This window comes from Hippocampus zosterae, chromosome 8 (genome assembly GCF_025434085.1).
Source record: "Hippocampus zosterae strain Florida chromosome 8, ASM2543408v3, whole genome shotgun sequence".
Lineage (NCBI taxonomy): Eukaryota > Metazoa > Chordata > Actinopteri > Syngnathiformes > Syngnathidae > Hippocampus > Hippocampus zosterae.
This window is the reverse complement of record NC_067458.1, coordinates 6,978,630-6,998,605: the sequence shown is the minus strand read 5'-3', so window position 1 is coordinate 6,998,605 and position 19,976 is coordinate 6,978,630. Positions and strand designations below refer to the sequence as shown.

Below are 19,976 nucleotides of genomic sequence, written 5' to 3'. Positions count from 1 at the left end.
AAGGGAATGCAATACAATTCAGCTTTATTTATACAGTATAGCGCTTTCATAACTGCTGCAGCAACCAAAGCACTTTACAGAACTCTAAGTCCAAGAAATCAGAATATTGATTCATATACTGTATAAGGCGCATCGGATTATGCTTTTAGGTGTGCCTTATAGTGAAATAGGGAAATACAGTAAAAGCTGAAGGTCTAAAAAGTGAACTACTGAAGGCATCCCTATAGAGTAGATTTGTTCCTCGCCAACAATCCCCTATGGAAACGGCAACTGTATTTGGATCAATTGGTGGAGCCCAGAGTCCAGAGCTGCATTTAGCTGTTATGCTGCACACAAATGGAGTCAGATACCAAATGAGGTGAAGTCAGCATCAAGTGTAAATTATTTTAAATCCATCTTAAAAACATACTGTAGCTTTTTTCCCCCTTTGGTTCAGGTCTTCTCAACAATTTGAAAATTTTAACCTATTTTAGAAGCCTACTCTTACTGCTTTTTAAATTTTTTAAAATGTTTTTAAAGTTTTCTGTTAATGTGTTTGAATGGTGTCAATGTACACTCAGTAATTTGTGAAAGCTACTTTTGTTTTCTCTGCTTAGCTTCCTAATGTCGTTAACTGTTGTGTTTGTAAATGCTCCTAGGATGTTGTGTCTTTGCTTGCGTGAAACACATTGAGTTGCCTTGTGTATAAAATGTGCCTTGCCTCGCCTATTGATTGTACACTATCGTCTTTTCAGAAGTCATCTCCCTGTCATACTCCATTGACTACAGCATTTTTTTCTTCTGTTCTTAAGTCTTGCTCATCTCTTATACTGATCCATTTCAACCTGAAGATTCTGCCTTCAGCTAAATATATTACCTCAAGCCTCATCTAAGACACATACAGTACTCAGGTCTGGATGCCTTCCACTAATAGTCCAATTTTCTAATGGACGATGTAATGTAATGTACGAGCTGACATTAGGTATTATAAGGGGATGGAACTGTTTTCTCTCTTGTTTGGCTATAATGAAAATCAAGCATGAGAAGCGTGGGATGGTGTGAAATTCTGCGCTTTTGTTGAAAGTGAAAAGCAGACACCGGACCACAAAATATCTTTAAAATAACCTGACGAATAATGGGATTGCAATTCGTGAGTAGGCAGCAAAGGAAAACACAGAAAACATGAGAAGTAAAACTAAACATTGACCAGCATGTTAACTCAGGACTTTTGATTTTGAGTACAGCTAATGTGCCTCTGAGGAATAAGTTGGGCATTGGGAAGGGAAGGAATTCAAATGTTAATACTGTATCCTCTCAAAGGTGGCATTTTCAAAGTTGCAGTATATTCCTTGTTGAAGAAACTAATTAAAATCAGGCCTCAAGAGACTACTGTTCTTGTTTTATACAAAGTGGCCCTAATGATAATTACCCTTCATGTTAGTCCAAAGGTCAGGATAAGGTCTCATGTGGAGTCAGGAATCTCTTTGGAATAACAAGTGATTAATAAGGAAGAAACTATCTGGCAACCAGTTCAAGGTGTACCTATTGCTCCTGAATACAGCTCGGATAGGCTCCAGCACGCCCCGCGACTCTTGTGAGGATAAGCCGATAAGAAAATGGATGAATGGATGCATGGATGGATGGATGGACTAATGTGAATAACTTGAATCCCATGCCATCACATCACAATGCTTTTTTTTAAAACAATGGTAACTTTATTTATCTTGAATTCCTTCAATATATAAGCTGGAAACACAATTTGCCCTTATTCATATTAAATTCCGAAAGGGAGTTTGAGGCTTCTTCCAGAAACAGCAGCACAAGAAATGTAAAGGCACTGTATTTCAGGCAGTAGAGTTCACTGATAACTGCTATAAATACTCATAGTTTCCCCATAACATCACGCGCCTCTCGTCAGCCCGCGGCAGCCATGTTGAACGTCAACACATTGTTTTGTTCTATTCAGTTAAAGACGCTTGAATTAAGAAAATCAACTCCTTGTCGATACCCACAATTTCTGTGCAGTATTTGTCGGTTGGGCAAATACTTCTTCACCAACTTCTTTTAGATGATAACAAGGTGGCCACTGGCGGTAATGCACCAAAAGTATTTGCTCACCACAAGAAGAAAGTAGAAGATGAAATTGAAGTAGCAGTCATGACAATTAATGTGTGCTGTATCGCTAGGTTATATAATAATCTACTTTTTACAGCAACAAAAGGCACAATAAACCATGAGGATTCTACCTTTGGCTTAATGTGACGCTCTATTCTAAAAAAAGAAAGTTTTCTGTTGTTAGAAGCGCAAGTTTACAATTCAACCACAACACGTTCTCTGCCATCGACAGAATTAGTGAACAGGGATTTTAGGTGCGAGTCGGAGCTGTACATCAGATCTCCCTGTATTTTAATTTTTTCTCCTCAGTGCTCTCAGTGTCGTGCTTCTTCCTAACTCTAGCCTCTTTGATCATTAGAAGTGAACAATTCAACATTTGCAGACTGGCTGAATTTTCACTCCAAGACTGGCTGCAACCAAGCAATTTGAAACATGTCAGTACATTTTTAGCAAAGTCATATTTTTATTCTGCATCCAGTATGGTGTGGACAGGATGGAAAAGAACATAGATGATGCGAAAAGAGGTTAAAACAATGGGAGATGGACATAAAATATTTAGTGCTGGCAAGATATTAAAAAATATGAGATTAATTAATTATCTGTAATTAATTGATTAATCGATATTATAATCACATTACATTATTGAGGCAGATCAAAAGATTGACATCACAAAAAGGTGGCATTAGAACATCTTCTATTGTTTTTAAACAGACTTGAACAGGTGCAGTCCTAGCCATTTACCTTCTGCTATATTTGAGACGAATCCCAAGTGCTACCTGCAACCTTTAGTTTCGACCACAAGGGGGAATATCACTGTTTGGTTGTTTTTGTAAATCTCCAAATAATGGCATATATAAATAAAAACGAACCTCAGGTCCATAAAAAGTGCTTGGGTTGGTTAACATATCAAATACAGTAAGAACACTTTTATGAGCAATACAAGTATTGAACAGTGGACTTTCTTCAGATAATAAAAAATAAATAAAACAGACCCTTAAATCACAGTGCTGTAAGTCAGCACTTCAGAAATAACACTGTTCATCATTACAAAATAAAGTTCTGAAATAAACATCAGTCGCTTCGAGTAGGCTACAGAGAACTCAGCAGCTATGATGACTTCATGCCTTGTACACGGGGTGTTCTACTCGAGTTTAGTTTGGCGCAGAACTTTGCTATGGCTTTCTATATGGCGAACACTTTCGGTGCTAACGTTAGCTATGGCTGCACTCGCGACTGGGTGATTTGCATTGATGCGGGAGGCTAAACTTGATCTGCTTTGGTGGCAAGCAAATTCCTTACAAATTAGGCACAACAGTCTACCTTTATCAATAGTGCCGTCAGGGGTTTTTTGGAATGTCAATTTTCCTTTCATTGGGCCGTGAACTCTCACATGCTCCTCCATGTTCACCTCTCCTCTCATCACTGCTACTTATCTGGCACCCCCAAATCCAACAGGAGCCAATCAGCCTATGCTAAACAAGCCCAAACATAATGACAGCCAATCAAGGTCCGCTTCAGGTTGTGACTGACCATGTTTTCCCACCCTCAACTACTCGAACACAGGAAGCCGACACAAAAAAGGGATATTATAGAAGGCAACCCACCGACAGAAACAATAAAATTAGAGAATAAAAATTTGATTAATGTGATTAAAAAACATAACGCTAAATATGATTGTAATTAATTATTTGCAATTAACGCGATAATTTGACACCTATAAAAATATTACAGGTAAAGATGGTTTGAATGTAAAACCGGAGAGCTGAAAGCATGAAAGCGTGGAAGGGAGAATATGGCAGACAATACAGTAAAACTGATAGTCACGTGTGTATTGCGATTGTGGGTGTTGCAAAGCAGCCGCAGCAGCCTGGAGCAGAACCACAAATGGAAACACAAGGATATGTTCACACTCACAGCATGGCGTGCTGAAACATGCACATTAGCCATGACAGGTGCACTGCAGGACACTTTGAAAAGGACAGACATAAACACTCGCCTCATTATGACCTAATAAGTACAACAGCAGAGGCCGAGTGGGAACTGATATGGTCATGAGGTGACGGAGCATGGCAAAGCCTCTCTGAGAACTACATCTCAGTGAGAGTAAAGGTACACTCACTCGTTTTAATGCAAACACGGAAGAGATTTATGCGCCATTGCAAGGGGAACAAACTAACTTTGCCGATACAAATGATTAAACTCCGAGCTGAGCTCTTGGTGGGTGGATCCTGGAATGATTTAAAGAGCGCACGCTGCACATTAAGTATAGACAGGCAACCATCCATACTCTCTCTGTCTCTCTCACACACACACACACACACACACACACACACACACACACACGCTTTTGTGAAACGCGCTGGAGCTGTGCGGACTTCACAGCAATTATAAAATAGCCTAGGTCTCATGAGCACAGATGGAACATGCACTTCCCGCAAGAGGAATGACACTATTACAATTTGAGACAGTCTTATCAGCAGTGTTTTCGTTGAAAACCACAACAGTAAAATGTTTTAACAAAACATCCAATTTTGTTAAAGCTTATGAAAAAAATCTCCAACCAAATCAAGTTGCTGTGAGCGGCCAACAGCTTTTGGGCGATGTCATGGAAGGAAGGCGGCAGCCACGCGGATAGAGGCGGGCTTTAAGTGAGTCTTATTTCCGGGTCAGAAAAATAGCCACCAAAATACTGTACATCTTAAAATGTAAACATTAGAATTAAAGTTATGCTCCTACAAAGAGTATAACATAATTGATACAAATGTGTCTGATTGAAAGATGGCACTTTTGATTGCTGCTTAGGTCTGTCGACTGCACAGCTATTTAGTAGCTGCCAAACTGTTCATGTAGGCAGTTATCAGCTCTCATTTTCATGTTTTCCACATCATCACGTAGGTGCTACTTGTTCAAATCATTCAACAGGATTGTAGTTTTGCCAGCTTTTGAGGTCTTTCCACAGTCGGCTTTATTTACTCCATTCCTCTTACCAAGCAATGGTAAGGAAATTCTCTTGTCAAATTAGATTAAGCTTTGGAAGACACCGCCAAGTCAGGGATGCCCATTCACTCATTGTTTGCCATCTTTTTTATTCCTTCTGTTTCCTGAACTAACAAAGTAGAGGCCCAATGAGCTGGCGTGATGCATTAGCTCTTTATAGCTTCTCTATGGCTGGACTGGCTCTGGTGACTAAAAATAGTTACCCTGCAAGAATTCCCTGGAAAGGAAAACTCTTTTTAAGGGCAGGGGGTCTGTGCGAGTGTGCGTGCGCACACGAGCATGCATGCATGTGTACCTTATTGTGGCATTAGAAGAAAAAAAGAGAAATCCTGCTAAGAAATGTTACTTTGATTTTATGAACATTTTGAGAAATGAATTACAATCTACAGGGCGATATAGATTTGCGTAATGAGCAAACTCAGCTGACTTTATGCTCCCTTTCGACCTCACTGATTCTAAAACATAATGGCACACACACGGACACACACACACACACATACACACACATAAATAACACATAGCCATTTTAATGCGGTCTACCTGTATACTGTCAAAATGCTTTCTTTCTCTACAGCAGGTTACAGGCTACTATGCAATGGTCCAACTCTTTTCTCTAAGTTATTCCCAGAGGTTTTGTTTTCTACGAGTGATAGTCGTAGCGATATATGGTTCTACACACTAAATTGACAATTCAGCGATTTGGTGATGAAGTCCCATTCCCACAACAAGCCAGTGGAAGCTTGGGGCAGGTCCAATTGTGTTCACAGAGGGGAATACCTCCTGCTCTCCTGCGAAGGAGTCTCAGGGTCTCCCAAAGTCTTCAGTAACAACAGATAAAGTCACTATACAGTATTTCTTGCAAGTTGCTTTTGGAAACAGTGGCGAGAGGGTCTGAATTTGGGTTGAACGATTTTCAGGAAAAGACTAGATTGTATTTTTTTTTTTTTTACAGAAACTACGATTTTGATTTGATTCCCAATTATTTTTCTCCAAATCAAGTTTCACGACAATTTTTACCATGTACGTTACCATTTATAAATATGACAGAAAATGCCGTCAAACCATCATTAAACACTATTACTCTAATTATGTAAGTACACTAAAGAGGCTGTGTGAGGGAGGCATTTTTTATTAAACTCTTACTATAAAGCAAGAACTACTGCTTTCTGTCATGCTGTATATATGAAACTGATAAGAACACATACATATCTAAATATGTCATTATGGGTACAAGGCTGCCAGGAATAGTTGACAAGTCACAACAACGTTAACGATCAAAATCATGGACAATTTATTTAATAGTTGATCAGTCGTTTTATATATTTATTTATTTGATTCTTTGTGGTGGCCTTGTGAGTGACTGATTCACGCATCAGCCTTCCTGTGTGGAGTTTGTACGTTCTCCAAGTGCGTGCATGGATTTTCTTTGGGTGTCCTCACAGATTCCAAAATACATGCATGGCAGGATAATGAAACATTTGAAATTGTCCCTCAGTGTGAATTTGGGTGGGAATGGTTGTTCGTCTCAGTGTGCCCTGCGATTGGCTGGCAACCAGTTCCGGGTGTACCCTGCCTACTGCCGGAAGACAGCATGCCCCGCGACCCTTGTGAGAATAAGCGGATCAGAAAATGGATGGGTGGATTATTAAGCATAGAGAGAGAGAAAATAAGAGTACAGCGAACAGTGACACAGTAAACATACACACTGTAGACTGAATAAACATCTAATTGCAGCGATAAAGTTGCTAATTTGGCAACCATGGTGAGTTCGAAGAGCTTGAGCTCATCCTGCTGTTGAACTCAAAGTCACAAAGAAAATTTTGGCAGCAATGTATTCTCATATATGCATACGGATCATGCAACAAATTAATTGACTAAACACTTTTTGTTGAAATAAAGCCTGAAAACAAATGTGCTTATATAGGCCTGCCAAAATTTTGTTCACATTTGTGTTGAGGCAACCTCGAACATTTTAATACATTTCAGAACATTAAATGGGAGCAAACATGAAATTGTTCGTTCTTCCTGTGAATATGCCGTAGCTTGGACTACACAAGTATGTCTATATCTACAAAAAATAAATGTATGTCTTGTGCGTGAGTTTTACCTGTGCCTTTATTGCGATCAACAAAGCAGTACTTAAGTTCATAGTCTTTCAGGATTTCGTGGACCTCCTGAAACAGGAAAGAGAACATTAGCCACACCATCATGAGCCAAGCAAGAAATAATACAGTAGATGACAATTAAAATATAATTAAGGATTTTAAACATTTAGCGCTCCTTGGACAGATCAGGAAAGTAAGAAAAGGTAGTGGTTGAGAATGTCGCTAAACCATGACAACAACATGCAATTTTCTTTTTACAGATCGATGTTTTGCACGCAGTATAACCATGAAAATCACCAGTCGAAATCCAGTTGTTAGAGCTGTTTTCCAGCACTGCACGTTCTACTCTGTGGTCACCTTTTGAAACCTAATCACTCGGATGGATTGCCACTGTGTTGGTGGGCTACAATTAAAAATCGAAACAAAGGAATGAAGTCTAAAACAGCAGAAGAAAGTGTCACAGCTGCTGTGATGGTGGGGGTGAAGAAAAAAAAACACAGTGCTACGCATCAGATCATTTACAAAGTGACAAAGCAATCGGCCAACACCACGTGAGAGCTTTCTAATATGTTCCTTTTTTCAAGCCCACAAATCAAGCCCACTCACAGCAAACAGCAGGCATGTCCATTTTCAGTACTAGCCATGTAAGGTGGCCCACACAGGCCAGCGCTTGAAAAGTACGAGTGCTGACAGCAAAAAAAGAGATTTAGAGAGGTCAGGATCTTTTACTCATTGACACAGTCACAAATTTTGTGAGGTTTCTGTTGACCGTATTTTCCAGACTATAAGTATAAGCGGAGTATAAGTCGCACCAGCCATAAAATGCATAATGAAGTAAAAAACATATAAATCACACTGGAGTATAAATCGCATTTTGGGGGGAAAATTGATTTGATGAAATTCAACACCAAGAACAGACACGTCATCTTGAAAGGGAAATAAAAATAAAAATAGAGAACGGGATGAATGAGTGTGCAATATGCTAACGTTACATGACACATAAACAACGAGATGACAATGTGCCGGATATGTTCACATAACATAATAGGTTATTCATATAACTATAGCATAAAGAACATGCTAACAAGTTTGCCAATCCATCAGTGTCACTCCAAATCACTAAATCTAATGAAATCTTCATCCTCTGCGTCACTTTTCAAGAACTCTGCAAACTAGAAGATGCGGCGCTCCCTCTTCTACATCGCTTACGTCAGAGACATCATCAGTTATTTTTATCTGTTACCGCCAATGTGGAAATCATCAACATAGGCCAAGAGTACCCTCTTGCCGTTTAACGTGAAAATAACGTGAAATGATATCATGTGTTCATCATTTCACACATAAGTCGCTCCAGAGTAAAAGTCACACCCACGGCCAAACTATGAAAAAAAAAAAACCCTGCAATTTATAAATTGGGAAATGCGTTAAATATTTCAAGTTCAGTTTACAGTGGATGAAATGATGAGTTAGTTAATAGGCCAATAAGGATTTTCCAAGGCAGATGCCAATTTTTGACAGAAATAAATATATATGCATAACATTTTTGGGAGATGAAGGGAAGCCAATTAAGCTTCAACATCACAGCCATCTGTAATGGTTTTCCAACACCCAAGAACCTAAACCAATGGTTTGGAGAAGATACTTTTTGTGCGCTTTGCCAAACCAAGACAACACTCACTGGGGGCAAAAACTGTTTGTCCCAAGGCCGCAATACCTGGAGAGACAACCAGGTTCTATGACAAACTGGTGATCACCTTGGAAAGGAGAACTACCAACAAAGCCCTCCCTCTACCAATGCCTAGAAGCTCAATCACCACCCCTTTTGACTACTCCCAGGTCCTCGCTACCCATCTTTAAAACCCGCCTCAAAACTCACTTGTATTCTTTGGCATTTGACTCATCATGACCCAAATTATGACCAAACTTGTTTGGTGCTCTCTACCATATTTGTTACTGATTTGTTGCTTTGCTTTACTGTTGTATATGTTAGTTGCTCCATGTACAGCACTTAGTGCGTTGCGATGGCTGTTTGAAACTGCTCTATAAATACATTTGATTTGAGTTGAGTTGAGCAAAACCATCCACAAGAGCAGAAGTAACCCTCCGCAACACTGCCCAGTACTGGATAATGCAGGTTGAATGAGACCAGAGACTGCTCTTCCACCTAAGATCATTTCTACCAACTTCAGGCCAGACCTGGCCTTGTGGTCAGTCAGTCAATCATTCAAACTTTATTTGTTGAGTGGTTTTCATACACGACTATTTAACTAAGTGCTTCACATTGTTCAAGATGTTAGAAGAATTTATGATCAAAAATGTATCATGTTTAAAGTTTCATTTATTTGGGCACATCGAAGCGTTTGGGTGCATATCCAGCACCCCCAAATGCCTACACACAAAGGCGCCGGCCATTTGGCTGGCGGTTGAAGCCCACAATTAGCACGTCAATACAGGTGGGCGATCATGGGGGAGAGGGCGAAACTCGGTCACAAAAGGGGAATGAATAATCCGGGAACAGCGGTTGAGCAACAAAAGACGAGTTGAGAACACCCGTCGCACCCAGACGACATTGACCATCTCGCACCCAGACGACATTGACCATCCGCAAAGTCTACAGCATGCTAATTCGATGTAGACCAGCCAGAAATGGCGCCAATGTACTGGTGGTTCGAGGTTGAAAAACAGGTAACCAATCACTACTGAGGGGCCCGACCGGGGGTGCGGCATGCAAATATTTGGGGCAGTGTTTTTCTTGTATTTTGCATATGTTACAATAAAATGTGGAACTCGCAGAGACGGGACTTTGAGTGTGATCGCGGAGCAACAACCGTCGTTCGCTCTCAGAGGTCCGCTCCCGCCGATATTGAAGACAATTTTCCTGTGTGCCGAGTCGTTTCTTTAACTTTGTCCAAGAAAATCTCTGACACAAGATCACCCCCGTTACCACCACCCACAAGGACCAAAGCACAGCATATACACACAGACAACATCAAAAGGCAAAAGAGGAATAGATAACTACAGTGAAACTCCTCTAGAACGAAACCTACATGGGAAAAAATACCCCCTAATGTGAAAAAAATCTTCATGCATTAACAGCATTCCCATTTTACTGCCCCCCATACGACGAAAAAAACCACCTGTTGCGTTTTACAAAATCATTTTCTCTGCTCCAGCCTAGCGAAGACATTCACTCCAACGAAGTCTAATCCATCAGTGACCTCTACTGCTTTGTTCGGAATCGGCAACAGCAACCGTCCGACTTCAACGGACAGTTAGGACGGCAGAAAAAATCGTTGGCACCGCCCTACCCACTCTTGAGGTCTTGCACACTGCAAGAATCAAGACAAGGGCACGGAAAATCCTACTGGATCCCCCGCACCCTGCCCATCACCTTTTTCAGCCACTCCCCTCAGGCAGACGCTACAGATCCATGCGCACCAAATCCAGTAGACACTTTAACAGCTTCTTCCCTCTAGCCATTAACTCCTTAAACAGTCACTGACATAGTCACTCTTCTTGCACCACAAAATGGTACTACAAAACTACTGGTTACTCTAAAAAGGTTCAATGATTTTGTTGTTTACGATGATACTAGTGCAGCGTGTTATACCGGAGACAAATTCCTTGTGTGTTCTACATACTTGGCCAATAAAGATGATTCTGATTCTGATTCTGACTGGTTTACATAGTGAACGATGTTTATTTTGAGGAAAATGCTTTACTTGTTATTATGCTATATACTTTACGCTAACTGGAGCACTAATGAGAGAGAACCGCTCCAGTTAGCGTAAGGTTTTTAGCCTTTGACAGCTATGGCCATCGAGGACTACGAAGCGTCCCGTAGCTGGCTTAAAAGTTCATTGCATGACATTAGCTGAGCAACGCTGTCTTGGGTGGCGATCTAGGGAAGGTCAAGTAAGAGACAGTGAGATGGTGGAAAGAAAAGCCACCGGGTCCAGGAAGTATTTTGTTATTGTTAAATTCAGACGAGCATGGTCGTTGCATTGCTAAAATGGCTACAAAACGGACTTTTGGATGTCAAGTGGCTAAGACAAGAAGAGCTCTGATGCTGGAAGAGATGGTAAAAGTGATAAAAATTAAAGATGGAGCAAGCGAAATAAAACACATTATCCAAGAAATTGATGTAAGTGAAAGTGAATGCTGATTGTAAATTTCGCAATTTATTTCTACACTGACAATATGAAGTGTCAAATAAGTGTGTGATCATACTTATGCACTATTGAAATAAAAATAAAAAGTACACATTCGATTGTGTGTGTGTGTGTGTGTGTGTTAAGATATCCTTTATTTCTCCCGCAATGGGGAAATTACAATCAGAATTCAGAAAGGAAAAACGCTGGGTAGGGAGAGGGGGAAAAAAACACGCTCGAACTATCCTCTTCCGAGGATAATTTAAGTCCAGGATAAAAAAAGACCCTGGCACATGAATAAGCATATGACAGTACCAACAAGTCACAAGACATAACATGTATAAGGGGGAGGATGAAAGGGAAGGGGGGGGGGGGGGGGGTAACATCTGAGATCAATTTTGCTACAGTGAAAAAACCCTGTTGTGAAAAAATTCTTGCGGCAAACATGTTTTCGTTGTAGAGGAGTTTCACTGTAAAACAAGGAGACATGGGTAGAGAGCATCTTGTGTGTAAAACACTGTCTCATGGAGCCCTCTGCAACGAGACCAAATCGCAGGCCATAACTGCCGGCCACGAGTTCTGAGTACATTGGTGCCTGCTTACCAGTCGACCATCATGCCGCCCTATATATACTATACAGTATATACTCTATCTATCTATCTATCTATCTATCTATCTATCTATCTATCTATCTATCTATCTCTCTCTCTCTCTCTCTCTCTCTCTCTCTCTCTCTCTCTCTCTCTCTCTCTCTCTCTCTCTCTCTCTCTCTCTCTCTCTCTCTCTCTCTCTCTCTCTCTCTCTCTCTCTCTCTATATATATACACACACACACACACACACACATACAGTGTGTATATATATATATATATATATATATATATATATATATATATATATATATATTATCCTGAAATTTACCGTTACTTGTTGTTTTACGTAGTGACTGGAAGTAAAAACATCTTTTAAACACCTGGCAGACAATGCTGCTCTCATGTGAATCAATTTATCTTTGAAACTTTACACGCATAATTACACTTACGCTGAAAATGTGTGTGTGTGTGGGGGGGGGGTTGTTTTGTTTTAGGTCTTTAGTTATAAACGGTTTCAGTTTCCATGGTTTCCTCTTTTTTGCCAAGAATGTGAATATTGGTGCATCCCCAACTAATACATAATATTATTCATATGTATTGTACTGTATATATTGCTTATATCATTGATATAAGCATATTGGGCCTTCCAAAAATACTTGTTGCACTATTCTTTGTCATTTCTATTCCCCGAATGCTTCCTGTAATGTGGAGAGTCACAGATGGATCCGACACTAACTCAAGCCAAAACACACACGTACAGTAAATGAATAAAGCGCTCACTAATGGGGCAGCGAGTCTAGCTGAATAGCAGATGGAGTCAGACTGAGGATGTTCACTCCATCATATAGCTTACAGTTTATTTAGCACCATGACTTGATCCTTCCATAAATCAATAACTTCATGGAGGATTCTGTTAATGATGCTGGTTTTCTTTGTCATTTATGACCAAATAGACCCTTCAATGTGAATCATTCGAACATAATTTGATGATGCTATGTTATATCCGTCATTTTCAAGACTGCTTACCCTTAACAGGGCATGACCGGGGGTGCTGGAGCCTATTCAAGATGACTTGGGGTGGAACGCGGAATACACCTTGAACTGATCGCCAGTCAGTCACAGGGCAGATATCGAGACAAACAACCATTCGCACACACATCCGCACCATCATTGAATGGGAATTCAGCCCAAGCTGCTTGCATACAAGTCAAGTGAGTGTCCAATTACATCATTGGTGACTTTTGGTTTTATTTTTTTTAGTAAATGGATCCCAAGGTGATACTTTTGTCTATGGCTGTAAAGCAGCAGTGGTTCAAGTCATGTAAAGAAGTCAACTAAATAAACATGCAACCAATAAGGACACAGTCAGTGGCTAAAAGTCCCCAAATTAGAATCCAAATCCGATGGAATGTTATTCTTATCACATACTGTTTTGTACAGTTACTGTTCTTTGCTGTTTTTGCTCTGTTCTCGTTTCTCTTTTGCTCTTCTAAAGCCTGAGTAAGTCTGAGTGCATTTCCAATATACAGTCGTACCTCTACTTGCGAAATTAATTGGTTCTGGAAGAAATTTCCTAACTACAAAATGTTGTCAGTAGAGACACGTTTTCCATGTAAATGCCCTAATACGTTCCAAGCCTCCCCAAAATTCAGACATAAATGTTACAATTAGATTATTGCACAGTAAATGAGAGCTGTGCAAAATGTATAAACCAGAGTAAAGAATAAAAATTATGGTCATTTAACTTTTAACTGTGTCCTCATCGTTTTTACCCTCTTTAGTGCATGTTCTGTCTCAGAAGTGCTTTTTCCTGGCGTTTTGTAAAGAACTGATCTAAGGACATTTGCTTTTGTCCACTTTTAACAATACTTCAAAAATGTCCAAGGCAAACATCAGCATTGTGAGCAATCGCCGTACCGGTGAACACTTTTTCTGGGTGATTCACATCGGAACGCCTCAAGGCCCGACGAGGACGCTTCATAGACACATATGTATTTATCTATCTACACACATAGACACATACAGTAGAGGTCCCTCTGAGCCAATGGGATGCCAGGAAGATGCTCAGGAATAGCCATTGGCAGAACAGCTAGAAGTATGTTGTGTTCAGGAAACTGAGCTGCAAGTAGCAGCCGAGACTGTTTTTACCTTTCGTATCTTAAATTTCTTTCGTAACAAGAGGCAATATTTTCCTGTTGAGGCATTTCGTAACTTGAACATTTTGTATGAAGAGATGTTCGTAAATAGAAGTACCACTGTAAATAAAAATCATAATACCAATCACCCCAGAGCAAGTATAGAAAATTCCCAACAGCAAAACAATACTGGTAGAAAAAGGCATCCAGATCCATTATACTGCAAGACCAAACAGTTACACAAGATCGGTTAAAACAAACATATATAAAAAAGAGAGAGAAACAACAAGGATAAGAGCTTGTCCCAAGTAATAGTACTGCAGCCAGTTAGTAACAGCCTTCAACATCAAAAACGGACCTTCTCCTTTAAATATTTGGACAGACTGAAAAGTATGTGCACATTCAGCAGGGCAGACATCATGCCGCTCCGCATAGGCTCCCGACACATATCACAATGGTTCTGACACACTGACACGGTGGAGAGTGCAGAGAACGGCATTCGACTTGATCTTATCCCAAATTGTACCACAACACCTTTTCTCCTCATGCAATTAAAACTGTTCTGCATGAATCAGCACAAATCCCAGCACACTGTAGCAACGATGGTATGCTGACATCCAACAGAAAAAAAAAATCAAAGATGAGAGCTCAAATGTGAATACTGTAATTGTTGCAGTCCGAAGCATGAGAGGAATTTCAGACATTCGTTTCACATCAAAAATGTCAAGGGTGGGAAAAGTACAGCCTTGGGGGTACGTACATTCCACTTTGTTAGTTTTTTTTCAGCCCACTTAGCATTTTGTATGACAGAATCCTAAAATATTCTCTCCATTAATTTAGCCGACTTTTTGTCTTAACATTGGTTCATATATAGAGTTCTGACAATTCATTAATCTTGTTATATAATCGCTTAATTCGTTGTAAATACAGTATTTTATTGAAATAGAAAAACAAAACATTACATCCATCCAGCCATCCATTTTCCAATCCCCTTTTCTTCACAAGGGTTATGGCCATGCTGGAGCCTATCCCAGCTGCCTTCGGGATGTAGGCGGAGTACACCCTGAATTGGTTGCTAGCCAATCACAGGGCACACACAGACGAACAACCATTCGGGCTCACACTAGGGACAATTTAGACTAACATAGGTGTCAAACTCTGGTCCTGGAGCGTTGTCGTCCTCCATCTTTTCCATCTCTCTCTGTTGCAACACACCTGATTGAAGTAATCAGCTCATCAGCAAGCTCTTGAGAAGCCTAATATCAGCCTGTTCATTTGGATCAGCTGTGTTGTGCAACAGGGAGAAATGGAAAACATAAGAATGGCGGCCCTCCAGGATCTGAATTTGACACTCAAAAGTTTCGAGTGTTCCAGAACCTACGATGCACCTTTTTGGAATGTGGGAGGATTTGGCCCATCTGTTTATTGCTTGTTTGTTTATTGTTTACTGAGCATATATAGTATACACAATAACAGGTTGACAAAAGTCAAACAAAAATTTTGTAAGGAAAATTAGAAAGTAGATAAAAGAAGAAAACACACATCATCACAGTTGTATGCTCAAAGGAGTAGGAAGAAGTACGTAACTTATCTAGTCCTACTCCTTATTTTGTAGCTATTTGATTTGATCATTTTTCAAAACAAAGAAGAAAAGAAAAATGTACATATCATCAAATGCTTTTACCCTTATGTATACTATTCTATTCTATTTATACACCTTTTGGTTTATATATATATATATAGTTATTATTTCTCCTTTTGTATTTCAATTTTCTGATATTCATTATAATTATCATTTCTTGAATACAATTGATAAGTTGATCAAATCAAAACAAGAACGGTTGTCTTACTATATTTTATAAGTATATCAAATGTATCTTCTGTCCATCAAATCTGTCCATTTTTAAAATTATTAAACGTGGTCATCTGAGCAAAAAAAAAATTCCCACCCCTGGTTGAATTTGTTGTTTTAAAAACTGACAGGACCGTGCCTCATATTTGAAATGGAAGCCTGTGAAGTACGTTACAGGAATGTGAAAACTCAAGACATAGGTGTACGGTAGGGGATCCACAAAACGACTTTTGGACTAAAATGCCGTTTTGGCACTTGTCACTACCAGGCAGGCATTCCATGTAAGTACACGAACAAAAGCTCAACACATCAGTTCTGCAATACTGACCTATAGTGATATAATCAATGAAACATCATTCATCGGTAGCGGGACGAAAAGTGTCAAGTCAACTATTACGCACGCCCCACGGACGCACATAAAATCTGGTGGTCCAAGTTGAACCGCGCCGCTCTACTTCGACTTCGTCAGCTGTCAACTTGAAAAGGTGCTCTACCTGGTTAGTCGTGTCGGGCGGGAGGTTCTTGATGAGTATTTTCCGCCTGTTGCTCAGCCCTTGTCGAGTTTTAGCGAGCCTCTTCTCTATCTCCTCCGGCTCCAGCTCGGGCAAATCACGGAGGCTCGTCCACGGCTCCGCGGGCTGCGCCGACGCCGCCGCCACCTCTTTATCCTCTGGCTGCTGGTTCCCGGGACTGTCCATCCCCGAGAAAAGTGCACTCTCCCGGACTAAAGTGGTGTGGACGGTTGGCGGCTGGATGGATGGCGTTGCCGCCATTTTGGATGAGTGAACGGGAAGAGCGAGAGACTGCGAGCAGGTGCCAAGCAAGTGAACTGCGCGGCTGTGTGTGACTGACAGTGCGTGTGCGTGCGCGTGCTACTCAGACAGAAAAAAAACACTGGACAAACTTGCTAAACAATCATTTATACCCACATTGCAATGTTTTATACAGTATAATGTATACGGTAATCAACAACAAAATGAACACAATAAAATTTGCTGCGTTGTATTATTTCATCCGTTGTAGGACCCGCCTGCCCCTCCCAAAAACATTTACTTGAATACCGCTGTATTGTAGCTTGTAAATATAACAGAATATAAAGAAGGAGACTGGTTTTGTCAAGCGTAATTAAGATGAAAGTGACGAGCGCACGCGCACGTGAACACACACACACACACACACGCACACACACACACACGCACACACACACACACACACACACACACACACACACACACACACACACACACACACACACACACACACACACACACAGTCCTCGTGATTTTGATTTTGACTCACCATCATAAAAACACTGAAATCAAAGAAAAACGCGGTATGTGCCTCAGGGTGCAGTACGTGTATGCGAGTACCTGTGCTGTGAATGCACACTCAGCAAGCATTTGACGAATATCCTCCGTGAGAATCCTTTTAGCAGAAAAGTATTACACGTTCATTCATTCATCTTCCGTACCGCTTGATCCTCACTAGGGTCGCGGGGGGTGCTGGAGCCCATCCCAGCTGTCTCCGGGCAGTAGGCGGGGGACACCCTGAATCGGTTGCCAGCCAATTGCAGGGCACACAGAAACGAACAACCATTCGCACTCACACTCACACCTAGGGACAATTTAGAGTGTTCAATCAGCCTGCCATGCATGTTTTTTTTGGAATGTGGGAGGAAACTGGAGTACCCGGAGAAAACCCACGCAGGCCTGGGGAGAACATGCAAACTCCACACAGGGAGGCCAGAGGTGGAATTGAACCCGGTACCTCTGCACTGTGAAGTTAACGTGCTAACCACTGGACTACCGGGCAACAAAATACATCGGTGCAGCGCCGGAGCAAATGTGTGCCGTGTAAACACCCCTTTTATTAGGATGACTCCTGGCTACCTCCCTGGTGAGGTTTTCCGGGCATGTCCCAAGTTTGAATAAATGGCTGAAAAGTGCATTGGCCACTGTGGCTCTCCTTTCCCACATGTCAGGGAATTATATTAAGTATACGGTACTGTAAAAACCCCAACAAACAATGACTTATAAAATCTGATATATGGTAACATAGCCATCTTGATGAAAGGCAATTACTTGGTCAAATAGACATGGAGGCATGTCACGTTAACACATTTTTCCAGACAATAAAGTTTCCCAGAAAGGATCAAGATAAACCATATGGTATGATGTTAGAGCAAAAATCATTCAAGTCCATCCTTTTTAAGTGCAATTATCTTTCACTTGACGGAATACATTTACTAGTGTTACATATTCAGAATATAACGCGCACAGAAAAATACGGTATTCTGTTACAGAAAAAAAATCGTAATCGGATTGCAGGTAGATTTAATAAAAATGGGGATGATTTTGCAGGATTGAAATTTCCACACCATCGGCTCGGTTATTTATTTGAGCCCTGAGCGTAACCCGTTGATAAATTGTGACAATGAATCTGGCTCATATGAGCCACTTGATTCCACTCACGCAACCGTTGCGAGCAGACAGGAGGTGAGGGAACATTCTGTGACGGGTCCTCCGAACACTGCCGGTTTGAAAGCAGGCAGCACAGAAAAGTGGTGACTCGTTTGGAACATACTCACTGAAAGAAGAATTTATCTTAAATGACATTAACAAAGAAAAGGGGAGCTTTCGAAGGTTTGGCTGAGCTAAAGCTGGTAGCCGCTGGTAGCCACTAACGTCAGTCAAGTGTTACCCTTTTGTCACAAACCACCCACAGCTTTACTGTTTAAACACGACATAAACAATAAAAATCACTAAGCGTGTCTTTTTTTTCCTCTTTTGCAGTTGATGCCATGCATCGTCATTGTATCACAATTACGGTGCGCGCGTGTGCGTGTGTGTGTGTGTGTGTGTGTGTGTGATGGAAGCTGTGAGTGGGGCTACCGCTATCACCAGCAAATGTTGCCTTCATAAGCGTAATTTGTCCCCTTTCATCCTGATTTTCTCACTACACTCTTCAAAACAACAACTTCAGGAAGCAAGCAAATCCGCCTTCCTTCATGGGATGAATAAAGTGTCGAATTATCATCTATCCTCTATCATCTATTTTTAGATATGCATATGAATGGACAACAGTTATTTATTTTCACGATATGCGGACCGAGGCCTGGACCCTATCCCTGTTATTTGTATTTTTTCCCATTGATCAGCATATATGGGATTGGAGTAATCCCAAAGTACTTAAGAGTAATCAAGTTAGATTTAACATTATTGTAGTTGGATTGTGTTACAAGCTTCATTTTTTAAACTAGTAATAACTGAGCTTGAGCATTCACAATGAAGAGTAAAAGTATATTGGATTAAAAATGTTAATAGAAGTGACTCAGCCTCTGTTAAAAATATTGCAATTCAACAAATATTCATACAACACATAGTCACATACTGTAATATTTGTAGTGGCAGAGTAAAATGTGATGTTATAGCATCATCTCATTCACCCAACAAAAATATCCACTTTGTGTTGAATAAACAAACCCAGATTTCAGACTGAGAAAGTACATTTGTGGCTAAATTAAGAGGAGGCGACATCATTACTTTTCTAGATCATTCATGCTTTTTAAAAATATTTTTGTTGTTGCTGGTACCCGTGAAATTTTTATCCTGTGTGGTAAATGTGGTACCTTGGCTCAAACAATAGTTGATTTCTTCCTGATCTGAGCAAAACTTCCCTTAACAAAAGCCCAAATAAATATGACGCACATAGACTGGCATGATTTCCCTCAATGCACTAGCATTGGAGAGCGAGAGCCTCAGTCAATTCTGTTCACTCGAAACACATATTTTGTGCCGGTTGCTAATCTCTTTAAGTTCCTGCTGGAGTGTATCAAATGTTACAAGAACCTATGGTGCACATACAAGCAAGGAAATAGGATAAAAAGAGCACCGTAGATGATAGCTTTAAACCAATGAGTATTGTGGCACCGGCTAGCATTAATGCTACATGGCTATTATTAGCGCGACTAGCCATTATATCGTTTATAAACGAGAAAAAGAGTTGTGTGCGTCTACGATATGAGGGTAATCGTGCAAACCAAACTGTTTC

At 40.5% G+C, this 19,976-nt stretch overlaps 1 protein-coding gene across 1 annotated transcript in view; it reads right to left on the bottom strand.

The window, feature by feature from the left end:
* Positions 1 to 16,911, bottom strand: part of raver2 (ribonucleoprotein, PTB-binding 2) — a 48,152-nt gene extending 31,241 nt beyond the window's left edge. Inside the window, exons 1-2 of the mRNA XM_052073386.1 lie at positions 16,421 to 16,911; positions 7,199 to 7,265 (exon numbers count right to left, since the gene is read on the bottom strand). Of these exons, the coding sequence (XP_051929346.1) occupies positions 7,199 to 7,265; positions 16,421 to 16,699 (346 nt within the window). The 5' untranslated portion in view covers positions 16,700 to 16,911. The remainder of the gene's footprint in view (positions 1 to 7,198; positions 7,266 to 16,420) is intronic.
* Positions 16,912 to 19,976: the final 3,065 nt, after the last annotated feature.